General features: G+C 37.6%; 1 protein-coding gene across 1 annotated transcript; it reads left to right on the top strand.

Annotated features, from left to right (window-relative positions):
• Positions 1-343: 343 nt before the first annotated feature.
• LOC120525267 (polyunsaturated fatty acid 5-lipoxygenase-like) lies at positions 344-13,006 on the top strand. Its single transcript, XM_039747411.1, has 15 exons — positions 344-442; positions 2,007-2,153; positions 2,357-2,552; positions 5,042-5,123; positions 5,224-5,346; positions 6,296-6,396; positions 6,483-6,655; positions 6,748-6,891; positions 8,267-8,470; positions 9,957-10,043; positions 10,136-10,305; positions 10,480-10,601; positions 12,192-12,292; positions 12,379-12,549; positions 12,678-13,006. The coding sequence occupies exons 2-15, from the start codon at positions 2,007-2,009 to the stop codon at positions 12,855-12,857; spliced, it is 2,001 nt and encodes a 666-aa protein (XP_039603345.1). The 5' UTR covers positions 344-442; the 3' UTR covers positions 12,858-13,006.
• Positions 13,007-14,173: the final 1,167 nt, after the last annotated feature.

Raw genomic sequence — 14,173 nt, 5'->3', positions numbered from 1 at the left:
ATATGGCAACCTTGAAATCCATTAATAAGTAGTCTTATAACATCATAATAAAGGTCCAAAACAGCCACTGCCGCTGCACATTTAAACTAAAGAAAAAACATTTAAGAGTTAAAGCTGATTGTAGAGAGCTTTGACACCCTAAATATTCAAAATGTTACTGGGGTCATGGAGACCTGGACATGGGTACAGTTGTCTTCAGGGTGAGAAAGAAGTGTTTCACAATCTTTGAAATTAATGCCTTCTCAGAAATCTCCACGCCTACCTTCAACCACAATCCCACCCCCTCTCTCCAGCCCCATTGTAAACACTTTCAGCATCCCAGGCTCAGCAGATGATAGAGCCACTTGAACAGCTCAGCAACACAGAAAGAAGCTAAGCTAAGCTAAGAAGAGCAACAGTAAGGAGACAACAGGGAATCAGACCCATAGTATAATCAGAACAGGTCAGTAATTCATTTCAGTGCTCAGAGAATTTACACAAGTTTATACTTTAATAACATGATGTTTTTTTACAGTTAAACTCTACAGAAATTTTCAGCATTTTATAAACTGTAACTGTCATTTTCAATGCACCACGGATCCCCGTACAAATAAATTAGCTCCAGAATTTTTTTACCATAAATTATGAGTGACAGGCAGAAGGTGTGCAGAATGAGGTTTCGCTATTTTACAATAATAAACTGTAATTCTTTTTTGCAGTATTTACCAATTTTATAGTGTATTGTTAATAGCATTTTTGCCAGTCACTTACGGTAAACTCTACTGTGGTATAGTGGTTAAGGTTGTGGAGCTCAAACCCAGAGGTTGTGGGCTAAGATACTGCTACTGACACTGTGTGACCATGAACAAGTCAGTTCTCCTGCATGTGCATCAAAAAAAAGAAATGTAACCAGTTGTATCTCCTAAGTGTTATAAGTTGCTTTGGATAATGGCATCAGCCAAACAGGTAAATGTACTACTAAATATTTTCGCTGGAGTGGTGGCTCTGAGGCTATGGATTTGCAATGGCAATCAGAAGGTTGCCGGTTCAAATCCTGTAAATGCCAAACGTGACTCTACTTCATTGGGCCCTTGAGCGAGGCCCTTAACCTGCAATTGCTCCGTCCTGGGCATGACGTTATCTGTATCCAGCCCTGCGTGTAGGCCCTCCATCTTTTGATGGAAAAACCCTGGGGGTTGGTGGCAGAATTGGCACTCCAGCCACCATAAAAAAACCTCACACTGGTTCCATTCCATCTGAACTAGTGTGATGCTGAGGTGTCGCGCATTGCATGGTGGCACTCGGGTCCTAATCTGGGATCCTGAGTTGGTTTGTCGTGTGGTTGGTGTGGCCATATGCTGTATCAGTGCATGCTCCTAAACATTCTCTCTCGAAGTATTTTATAGCATAACATTGTCAATTTTGGGTGTTTACAAACATTTATTGGCAACTCAAGCTGCCAGGTAAGTATTGTAAATTAAGAAGATTGAAAAAAACTGAACTACAAGTACAATACAATGTTACTGTAAAAAAAGAGAGAGAAAAAACTATGAGGTGTATTTTACTTACAAGAAGAAACTGTACTTTGATTCCATTAGTACAATGTACTTGTTTTTCTACTGTAATTAAAATCAGTTTTACAGATGTAATTTACATTGTTGTCAGTTATTTACTGCAAATTCTACAGTACGTGTTTACAGTGTACAGATATACTGTAATGCAATATAAGAAGTTATATTTACACATACAGTACACCTACACATCATTTACATAAAAGACTACACCAGCTCGGTTAGATGCACATGTTCTACCTAATAAGTGAGGTCAGGCCACCACAATGCCAAATTGGATCAAATAGGTTTTATACGAGATAAAAGGAAAGAATTTTGATTATTTATAAAACATGCAAAAACATTTTTTATTTTTAGACTCATTTAATTGAAAATGCAGAATGAATTCTATTGCAAGTGAATTAAAAAATAATGTGCTCATCAAATTAAGCCATCTATTGTATTTTTTATTTACAGATGGCGACCTACAAGCTGTTTGTGGCCACAGGCACAAATCAGTTTGCTGGAACCAATGACAATGTGTATGCGACAGTGATTGGGAAGCAAGGGGAGAGTGGGAAAAAGAAATTGGACAATTTCGGAAAAGACCATTACCGCGGATGTGTAAGTTTGCAACAGACAAATGTTCCATTTAAAATATTTGGACCTTAGGTAATTCTGACCTTAAGTAAGCTTATGTTAACCATTTCATTATTTTACCATTTTTTCTGCAGGACACTTGAGGGCTTTTGGTTTTTGTTTTTTTTTTACCTTTTATTAAACGCTAGTTGTTAACTTCTGTGACCTTTTGATATGTGTCCTTGTAGGTCGGTGAGTATCATGTGCGTAGCAAAGTTCCACTTGGTGACATCTTGTTTGTGGAGCTAGAGAAGCGCTCCACTATTGGTGACGACTGGTTTTGCCGCTATGTGGAGGTGAAGTGTCCTGATGGAACTTGTAAGATATTCCCCTGCTACCGCTGGTTTGTAGGCAACATGACGATCAGGCTGCGAGAAAGTTCAGGTAAGGAGAGCCACTCTTTTCTCACTTTAACATACTTCATCTTACAATTCATCTATCTGCTTAACCTGTTTATTCAAGTACAGTGGCTTGTGTGGATCCAGTGCAGCAGCTTGCTTCAACTTACATTGAGACTTTGTCACAAGACCATGCTCCACTCTGTCCCATTAACTGTACTATTCATGTGTAGCTCTTATGCTTTTCTACAACATACTTGATATAATTCACAAAGCACCTACTGAGAAAGCCTTACTGCATGAATCAACTGAACCCTTCCTTGAACCACTTTTGTTGAATAAGTGGCACACTTATTCTTTAAAGAAATATGTCAATATCTTGAACAAATTGCACTGTACAAAGTTTTCACATTTCAAAATTTCCCATTGAAAAACATTGCAGAATTTGCGAAGTCATCCATCTTAAAATAGATAAATGTTCTGTATGACTACGAATTAGTTTACTGTTTCAATTTTACCTTGAGAGCAGTAGCTGGAACTTGTACATTTTGTATATTTTCCTCATTTATTCATCTGACGTTTGCTAAAATGCCCAATGTAAGTGAGTCAAACACTGGGAAGAGTGCATGCCAAGCAGCTCACACAGCAGTACACGTCTCCTGTTGCTTTAAGTAAATTAATTGATAGAGTACAAAGAGTGAGAAGAGTGTCAGGGGTGATTTGTGACAGACGGGTACCACCAAGAGTGAGATGGTGGCACTAATGAATAGACAGCAGCCAGAGCTGGAGGTCACAGAGTTAAAGATGTTAAGATTTGCATTGGGTGTGATGAGGATGGACAGGATTAGGAATGAGTACAGTAGACGGTCAACTCAGGTTGGATGGTTAGGAGACAAAGCCAGAGAGGCGAGATTGTGTTGGTTTGGACATGTGCAGAGGAGAGAAACTGTGTGTATTGGGAGAAGGATGTTAACAATAGAGCTTCCAGGAAAAAAGAAAAGAGGAAGGCCTAAGAAGAGGTTTATGGATGTGGTGAGAGAGGACATGCAGGTGATGGGTGTAACAGAACAAAGTGCATAGGACAGAAAGATATGGAAGAAGATGATCTCCTGTGACAACCCCTAACAGGAGTAGCTGAAAGAAGACGAATTAATGGAGTACAAAAACAGTCACTCCACCGAAAATAACTGGAGGTGGAAAGAAATTATGTCAGCATATATAAAACTGAATTAATTGACATAATATTATTTAACGTTCATTATTGTAAGTAACCAACTTTATCAACTGGCAGCTAAACGGTGTTTGAACTAATGGATTACACGGTAAAGGTGCATCTGCCCTAAATAATGTAAACAGAGGGCACATTTAGAAATGGACAGTGGTGTCACGAGTGCTTAAGTGGTTTAAATTCCTGATCTCTGGTGCTCAGAATCTGATGGTTCAGTCCTAGACATACACTAACTATCACAGCAAGGCCCTGATTTTCTGGCCCATTTTATATAAAATAACTCCTGATCAATGGTAAACACTTGGTGTAAGATAAACATATTTCTTGTGCAAAAAAAACAAGAAGGAAAAGACCACATTTTACAAACAAATATGACTTGCACAAAGTCCTGCTCTTCAAGTTTTTTCCATGTGTAACAGCGAGCGACAATCACAGACACTGGTAAGAAATCCCTGATTACTTCAAATCCCACAGACACCCCTAGAAATGGGACTGTAGTTGATCTGCAGTTGGAATACTACACTGGTTGCTAATAGCAAGAATAGGGCAGGATTACAGTTTCCTCAGTGATCATTACTGAGATGTAAAACACACAACATAATTACCCATGAGAGCTGCTTTTGCTTCTGTGTATTGTCAGACTGGAAATAAAATCTCTAAGGTTATTATCACCTTTCATATCCCCTTTATAAAATAAATCAGCTCCTTTCAAGTTCTTACTTATTTATGTCATTTTAATGAATTGCTGTGTTTTAACTAATATTATTAGCTAGATGGGGAAATTAGTGTATTTGTTTTTCTCCTTTCATAATGTTATATTGATACTAATTTTATACTTGTATTAGTTATTTTGTACTAATAGTTATTTTTCAGTTGTTAATTATTGGAGGCTACTCTATTGGGTGTATTTTCAAAAATGTTATGTTTAAGAAAATTGAACAACAATTTGTCACAGACCCTCCACCTATAACAAACATACATCTATGCAGTTTTCACATCACTTGAACTGGAGTCTCTGTTCATGAAAGCTGTTGAAGCAACATTGTAACTCCATTGTAAAGTGCTATTAAAAAACACAAATTTTATGTAGTCTAATAACCCTTGTAATTGAATTCTATTATCACTATTATTTTTTAATATTCCTAATTGTTACAAAACTATTAAACAAAAATATAATAACTGACTCTTGGAAGAAGTAAATAAAAAATGTGAAATGCTCCAACATTCATATGCGTTAACTTAGTTGCTGAACGCACCTGAATATTATGTCATGAGTACATTGTCTAACTTGTTTTCTTTTCTCACAGCTCGTAAAGTACAGGATGACACAATACATGACTTCCACTACCATAGGCAAAAAGAACTGCAGGAACGGCAGCAGACATACAGGTAACTTATCTCTCTGCCTAGGATAGGTGGGTTATTCTATCCACAGTTCATACATGCAATAGTTCATTTGAGGCTATTTACTCTCCTCTCATTCCACAAGGTGGAAGGTTTGGAAATCTGGAATTCCCAAGTGTATTGATGCCATATTTGTCCAGGATATTCCTCCAGAGCATCGTTTCTTCAATAGAAAGAGTAGTGACTTCCAAACATCAGTTGCTGAAGCGTGAGTGTTTTGTCTGAGGTGGAAAAATTTTGTATACATCTTAAAGTAAGCAAACTTCCCTACACTCATATTCTGAATGCGTGACTCTTGGGATGGTGAGGATGAGGAGTTCATGGTGAGTGTCTCCAATGGGGAACCAGTGATACAAGACTAGCTTTTTAAAAATTGGTCTGACAGAAGAAGTAATTATGTTTTATTTAAATATTTTGTGTGGGTTAGGAAAACGTGTTTATAGAGTCACTCAATGCATGCCATGGCCACTTGGAATGTAAGTGTGATAGTACTCAAACACTGTAGGTGACACAAGCTCTATCTTAACCAACAAATGTGTGGGTTCTGCTTGAGCTAGGATTGAAAGCATGCATCTATCTATCTAATAATACCTGTAACATATTGTCTTCTTTTGCCAATACACTGCTGTTGTTTTTCAGTGAGTGCTCCTACCCCTGACTAAAGTTCAAATGCAGTTTTTTTTTTTGCACATTTTGGTTATATTTTCTGTTATCAGTATTGCTTATTTAATTTCTTTATGCCCAAGCAACTGCCCCCAGTACTATATAGGTGGGGAAAATCCATAGTCCTGGGCAGTTCATTGAATACACTTATGTGAAGAGCTCTAATGTCCACTGGATATTGACCTCTGTGCTGTTTTTTTTTTTTTTTTAACAATTCTTTGCATGTCTGTTTCAGACATGTTTGCCTTGGATTGCCTTTGCCTTTTCAGGCACTTCTTATCGAGTCTCTTTGTGCTCTTCACAACGTCACTATTTAGCAGAGCCTTTTGTGAAAATAAATCTTTTCTTGATAAAGATTTGTTGTTGCCCTTTTGTTTGACTAGCCAGGGTTTCTGATATTTCGCCCTCTAGTTTATACTTCGAGTATTTTTTGAGACCCCCACCTACTTCTTAACATAAAGAGCAACTGGTTGACTCTGGCTTTATGTCTACAGCTTTGTTACGCTCGGTATCAAGGGTATATTCAATAGTTTGAAGTCCTGGAATGACTTTGAAGATTTCCGATGTGTTTTATCCAAGCCAACCCCTGGAGTAGGTATGAAACCCAAACTGCTTTGCAAAAATTGGTCTCTGGTTCTTCTCACAGTCCCTTCAAGTTAAAGAATTTGTTCTCCTTTTTAGCATATGTTATGGAGCACTGGAAGGAGGACTGGTTTTTTGGCTACCAGTTCTTGAATGGCTGCAATCCTCGAATGATCAAAAGTTGTCGCGTGCTTCCTGTAAATTTTCCAGTAACTGAGGACATGGTTCAGGCCACCCTAGGCCCCAACACAACTCTGGACAAAGAGTTGAATGTGAGACATCTTTTAGATATGCTCCATTGCCACCTTAACCCAATGGCCAAGACAATGATTGTCATACTCACTTGTTTCATCTCTCTCTGCAGGCTGGGACCATTTACTTGGTAGACTACAATATTCTGGATGGCATCCCCGCCAATAAGATCAGAGGCAAGCATCAATATATTACAGCCCCTCTGTGCCTGCTGTATGAACACCCTGAGAGAGGACTGATACCACTGGCAATCCAGGTGACTAAAAAACAAAGTAGCACTCCCAACCTGACAAAAGAGTACTTGTCAGAGAGAATTATGATATTCTTTTATTTAAAAAGTGGAATAGAAAATTAATTATGATCAATGATTATATTATTAAGGAGTTCTTACCTGAACTAAAGCACATTGTGATGAAGTTTGTTTTGAAGGATTTAACAATGAAAATGGAAACAAATACAAAACAGGGAAGTTAATAGTGAAATGGAATACATAGGAAAAAGGGCACTGCCATGTTGTAAACAACTGGTTGAAAATCATTCTTTTCTACTCTCTCTCTTCATGTTAAATGGTAAAAGTAAATTTTAAAATTCTTCCCTGTTAAATAAGAAGATTGACATGCCATTCATCAAACTGGGAAACAGAGGATCACCTCTGCTAAATAAGAGAAGACAGCTAGCAAAGAGATTCTAAGTAGAGTATGCAGCTAAATGGAAGCACATGATATAATCCTGTCTGATTTGCCTCCTACATTAGCTATCCACAACCCTTCTAGCAGTCAGTCCTTACTTCTGAGCTCAGTGTCTTATCTGTATTTCTAGAACTTAAAATGCAAAAATCCTGATGAATATCATTTTATTTTGGCAAGCCCATTATTTCTAAGTCATCCCAATGCTGTGTGAAATTAATTGATAAATTAAATTAGTACAAAGATGGAAATGAGAGAGGTGACTTCTGCAACACACTCATCAGCTTTTACCTTGGCTGTTGGCCCAGTCTTAACAGAGAAACCTCCTTTCTCAATTCCACCTAATTTCAAAATATGCAGTAAACTAAGAAGCCACTGAAGATATACTACTACTCAGACCTCCATTTAATTACAGTTGGTTAAAAAAATAGTAAATAAGCACACTGTCCAGAAGAAAAAATATTTTAAAACTTAATCTGATAGACTTTGGGTTTCAAGGGGTGTCCATGACCATCTTGAATACTATTATCTTCTATGCTTTTGTGTTATTGATTTATAACAGTGGATTTTGTTATACTCTGGAAAGCTGCTCAACCTAATATTGTGTTACTTTTAAATTAAATAAAATTTTAAAATTGTAATACAGAGTCTGGTAATTTTCCTTGCTGTTTGGACCCTCGTTTTTTTGTATAAAAATGTTCATATTGTGAAACAAGGCAACACATATTTAAAATAACTGTGATGGATATCTGGTTTACTCCCAACACCCCATCTTCAAGATGCAACAATATACAAATAAAAACAAAATGAATAAACAAATCATCCAGATCTACTATAGTAAAATTCACACCAGGCTCACACAAACTTTATTATAGAGGAATGAGGTTTTCTCAATCAGCTCATTTTCTGAATCCATCTTGCTTAGAACATTTCCATCTCTTTCAGATACAACAGAAGCCTGGCCAGGACAACCCCATCTTCCTGCCTTCTGACTCTGAACTTGACTGGCTTTTAGCAAAGATGTGGGTTCGACATGCTGAATTTCAAGTCTATGAGGCACTGTCTCACCTTCTGTGCACACATCTGGTCTGCGAGGTGTTTTGTATAGCCACCATGAGACAACTACCTGCGGTCCACCCTGTTTATAAGGTACATTTCAAAATCATTAACTTTTAGATTAACTATAGAAGCTGGAACTGAATTGTTTACCTGATGCTGTACTGTATTTGCCAAGAACAACAAAAATACATATTAGGTATATATTTAAAAGTAATAATAATAATCAGAGGGTTAATTACACTGTTCAGTCCCTCTTCAGAAGAAAACCATAGGGGCCATCTACAACTGATGCTTAATTTCATATTGAACGCTGAATCACACCCAAGAAAATACAATTCTCAAATGTGTTTTTTCCAATTCTGAGTTAATGGGTCTGTCCTGGCACCATAGAAGGCAAAGCAAGAATTGATACTAGACAGGGAACCAGTTTATTGCAATTCAGCATGTTGGAACAATGTTTCACTCTGCTGCCTTACAGCTGCAAAAGAGGAGATGTGAATCTGGCTGGTCCCAGTCTGAATGAAATGTAATGCTTCTCCCTTGTCTGCATCATTTTTTCTTCAGTCTTCCTTTGGCATCTCAAAAATATATGAGTTAATTTGATTAGTGACATCAAATTAGCTTGATATGAATGACAATGGCTGTGTGACAGGTTTGCAATTCAGAGTTGGTTCTTAACTTTGTCCTGATATTGCCAGAATTGCCTTCAGTCATCTTCAACACAGAAATGGAATAAACAGACCTAGTAAATTGGTGAATAGATAAAATTCTCCATTCCAATCAACACTTATCTATGTATCAACAGCAAAAAAGTACTTACTGAGGTATAAAAACAGATGAATGGGGGACACACCCTTGTTTATCATCCTTTCATTTATCAGGGATGGGCAGATTCAGTCCTGGAGGGCCGCAGTGGCTGCAAGTTTTTGTTCCAACCCAATTGCTAAATAAGAAGAACTTATTGCTCAAGTAACACTTCTGCTTCACTTTAGTTGTCTCGCTTGTTAAGATTTTTAACCCTTATTGTTTATTTTAGTGTTAAACAGCTGTAGTCTTGGTTTTTTATTGCTCCTTATTAGCAATCAGAAGCAAATGACAAAAGAGACCAGCATTTCTCCATTTAGCTTGTTTCCATTTACACCTGTGCGTATTTATCAGGCACTATTGGTTTTAATTAAATACTTGAATGGAAAGTGAAGAGAAAAAAGTGAAGCACTGAGAATAACTTGTCTGTTTTAGACTTCAAATCATTTGGATGATATCCTTAGAAAGGAAATAAAATCTAGGATATGAGAATGACTTGGCATGGCAGAGATAAAGCACTAGCAAGCCAAAAATTAAATTAAATAATTGACAAGGATTGGTTTTTAATTAAGCAACTGGGTTGGAACAAAAACCTGCAACCACTGCAGCCCTCCAGGACTGACTCTGCCCACCCGTGATTTAGATAATGTAATCTCTGGCTGCAAAATGAGGAATGAAAATGTGTGCTCACTAAATGATGGTTTGCAAATGCATGTAGGAAAGAAGCCTATTTTACATGCAGCCATTCATTTCTCACTGTTGTGCCTTTCAGCTCCTAATTCCCCATATGCGTGACACCTTGGAAATCAACACTAATGCCCGCTTAACTCTCGTTTCAGATATAGGCATCTTCAAACAGGTATGTTTGGTGAAACGCCATGCAATTTGTCACAGCTACCCTGAAGGGGCATCTCTGACACCATTCTCTCTACCTCTTTTCCCATTAAATAGATTGTATCCACAGGAGGGGAAGGGTTGGGTGTGTTGCTTCAGAAGGAGTGCCAAAAGATTGAGTTCATGTCTCTTCTGCCCAAATCTGATTTTGAGAAACGAGGTGTGAGCCAACTGAAGAACTACGTCTACAGAGATGACTGCCTAAAAGTATGGGATACCATTGAAAGGTGACAAATGGAAGGAATAACAAACAGCTCCTTGCTTGTTCAAACCCAAGACAGGGCTGGGACAGGCCTTTTCCAACTTTTTGGGCTAGAAGCCTATTTGCCCAGACCCACCAAAACACAAGAATCCCCCATTGTCCATTTACTCACTATCCTTTCTTGGTCTCATCTTTGCAGTTTTGTGTCTGGTATTGTGGATCTCTTCTATTCCTCTGACGACGATGTTAAAGAAGATAAGGAGTTGCAGAACTGGATTGATGATGTTGTTACAGAGGGCTTTAAGGACCTTCCCAACTTTGGTGAGAAACAACATGCAAATTGAACTAAAATTTGCTTCTTTGGCATACTGTTATCATATTTGGTAAAGAAAACTTTACTATGTCCAGTTAACAACAGGTTATTGGAAATAATATATTCAGCTGATTTTGCTTTATCCACTACTGTCAAGCACTTTAAGAAGGCATAAATGACATCTTCTGCAATCTTGAATTCCAGAAAACCTGATGTTGTATTTTTACATTGGCAAGTTCATAATTAACATCCAATAATAAAGCACACTGTGTCCACAGAGTGACATCATTGAATATAATCATTCCACTGTTGCAGATGTCATGTTGAAAATTCTGGAGATGTTGGCCATAAATGTTATACAGCTTGTTGAGGAATTCACTCATATATTACTAGACAATTTGGTTAGTGGGCAGCTACAGTAGAATGGTCACAATACATCATAGAGGCTCTTTATTTTGCTATTTCTATTTAACAGACACTCTTATTAAAAGCAATTTACAAAAACAAAGATGGGACATATTGAGGAGCAGAACCATTGAGGGAATATTAGATTATGGCTGGAGTTTTCACTTGGGTTCTTAGTGCACTTGAAAGCATAGTAGAAGGGTGGTTTGGGTGAAATGAGGGACAGAGGTGCACCATTAAGGCAACTCCATTTTTGAGGTGGTGGAGAGGTCAGAAAGCAGTTGTTGTGAAACCAACCACAAAAGAGTTGAGGTAATTTAGCCAAGAAAATAAAAAAGAAACTTGAACCAAGACTTGAGTAGCATTAGTGATGAGGGAGGGTCACATCCTGTGAAAATTCCAACAGAAAGAAATGAGAGGACTGCATCACCAAAGAAATATCATGATGGAACAACAAGGAATCTTCCAGGGTCACAACAATATTCTTCACAGTAGCTGTGGGCTTGTGTCTAACATTATCAAGTCAATGAAAAAATCTGTGGACAGGGGAACAGAAGGCAAGTAATACATGTTAGACTTGGAGAGATTACATTTAATATGATGCTTATTCATCAGTGATGAAAAGATGTTTGGAGATATGGGATACAATCTAATTGGTGTAAGAAGGAAATAAAGGAAAAATCAATTCATTACCCGTGTAGAGGTGATAGGGGAAGCCACAAGAAGAATTTAGATATAAATGTGAACAAACATAGAGAGACGAAATTTAGCCAACACTCATTTTAGATGTGCACATGCAAAGATTTTTAGAGGAGAAGGAGGAGAAGAGAGAGTGTTAGGCTATGAGCTACAGAAGGGCTTGTCACTCAGAATTGTAGAACTTAAAAGAGTCCAATGCAAATCTTCTAATTTCAACTTTCTGTATGAAAGATAAAAGTTGTTAAATATAGAGAGAAATGATAAAATGCTGAAATTGATAAGGAAAGAAGAGGGAGAAGCAGCTTGAACAGAACCATTTATGACTGAAATTAAAACAACCTTTATAGAATCACCGAATCACCTTTGTAGAAACTAGATTGTAGAGTGTCATGGAGGTTGTTATTCAAATGAAAGAAGGAGAGATGGAGTTTTGCTCATGATTGCATAACAACAGCATAATTTATTACCATTATGGTATCTCATTGTTTCCTTAGGCTTGCCCAGGAACATAGAAGATAAAAAAGCACTTGTCACTATCCTAGCAGGGGTCATCTTTACGAGCTCTGCCCTACATGCAGCAATCAATAATGGGCAGGTAAGTGCCATTGTGATAAAGTCTAGATAAGAAAACTGACCCACTGTCTTTAAATTAATGACAGCATGATTATCATTTGCTTGCAGTATGACTGGTGCTCATGGGTGCCAAACACACCCTGCACTATGCGGTGTCCCCCACCCCCTCAAAAGGGTCTGGCTACTATGGATTTGATCATGAATACACTCCCAGGTATACCAGAGTCATGTATACAGGTGGCCATCACATGGGTCCTTAGTCGTGAACAGCCTGAAGCAGTAAGTTTCTTCACAAGGAATTCTACGCATTTTCTTCTTGAAGTTGGTACTTGTTATCCGGGAAGATGACAGTTTTAGAAACAAACTGTCTTCTGACAGTGTCATGTCTGTCTTTCCTCCTTATTTAGGTCTGGCTTGGTCAATACCCAGAGGATCACTTCACTGAGAAGGCTGTTAAACATCATATTGACAAATTCCAAGAAGCACTCAAGAAGATTGAAAAGTCAATTGAGGAAAGGAATGCAAACCGTCAGTTGAAATATGAGTACCTGAGTCCAAGAAAAATTGAGAATAGCGTTGCTATATAAACAGTAATTTGTGATGTACAGGTGTCACCAGAAGACATGATACAGCAGTGACAGTCTGGACCAAAAATCAAGAAACATGACAAAAAGAAAGATGTATTTGCTACTTTCTTTATAACCTTTTAATTGAAATAAAGTTAGCTTGGGAAGTATACATGTGTGATTTTTTCTTCCATGATTTGGGTATTAGTTTTCATAACCTCTTCTTTCTAATGCATTGTGAAGGGTCCTGACTGTGCACTTTTACTTTTAAGCAGTTCATTAATTGAGCAAGGACTTTGAAACTTAGTGTAAACTTTTTTAAATGGCTTGAGACATACACTTGCTAGACTTTTAGTACATATCAGGGATGTGCTCAGGCTGTTGCATGACTGGCAAAAGTATCTTTAATAAACTGAAAATAAAATGCACAAAGTAACCTAGTAGTCTCACTAACTGGTTAAACACAAGTTGGCAGAAAAAAAGTGCGCGTACATGAGATGTCTCACTTAAAAAAACAAATATTCAATCATTTACATACAGTCATGTGAAAAGGTAAAGTATATACGCTCCGTGGAAATTGTTAACTTTTTCAATATATTTGAACAGGAAAACATTGTCTACAGAAAAGGTAATATTCTTGAATAAAAGCACATAAAATGTATCTTTTAAATAATCTGTTCAACAAACACACATCAATAGGTGTAATGGTCTAATTGGGGGAAATATGGTACACCATTGGCCTCAGAAGCTGCTATTGTCCCCTTTAGCAGGACTGCCTTCTTGTAAGCATTTTGTATAACACCAGCCTCTGACATTGACTCTGTGAAATCTTCTATCACTACTCCATTCCAAATTCCTTCATCTGTAAGATGTTTGTGAGTTTTCTTGCATGCTCTGCCTGTTTCAAATCCTCTTGCAACATTTCAATGGGATGCAAATCTGGGCTTTGTTTGGGACAGTCCCCAACCCTCCATTTCTTCTTTTTGGGGCATTCCTGGTACAACTCACATGCAGGTGAAATTTGTGCAATATCTTTTTTATTATAGATCCATGCACTTTGACACTAACTTTTGTTTATGCTACCTGCACATTCTACCTTGGAATTTTGGGGTTCTTGGACACTTCTTTAAATATCACACTGTCAAGCTCTTGAACTGAATTTGCTGGGCCGGCCTGTCCTGGACCATTTAGCAGTCATCTGAAATCTGCGCCACTTGAAGATGATTTTCCTTACTGTGGAATGATTGATTTCAAATAATTTGATTTCAATAAATCTTTTTAAATCATTTGCTAGACTCATAGACATCCACAACCTTCTTTCTGAGGGCTTTAGAGAG

Source organism: Polypterus senegalus, chromosome 3 (assembly GCF_016835505.1).
Source record: "Polypterus senegalus isolate Bchr_013 chromosome 3, ASM1683550v1, whole genome shotgun sequence".
Classification (NCBI taxonomy): Eukaryota; Metazoa; Chordata; class Cladistia; order Polypteriformes; family Polypteridae; genus Polypterus; species Polypterus senegalus.
This window is presented reverse-complemented; position numbering and strand designations above follow the sequence as displayed.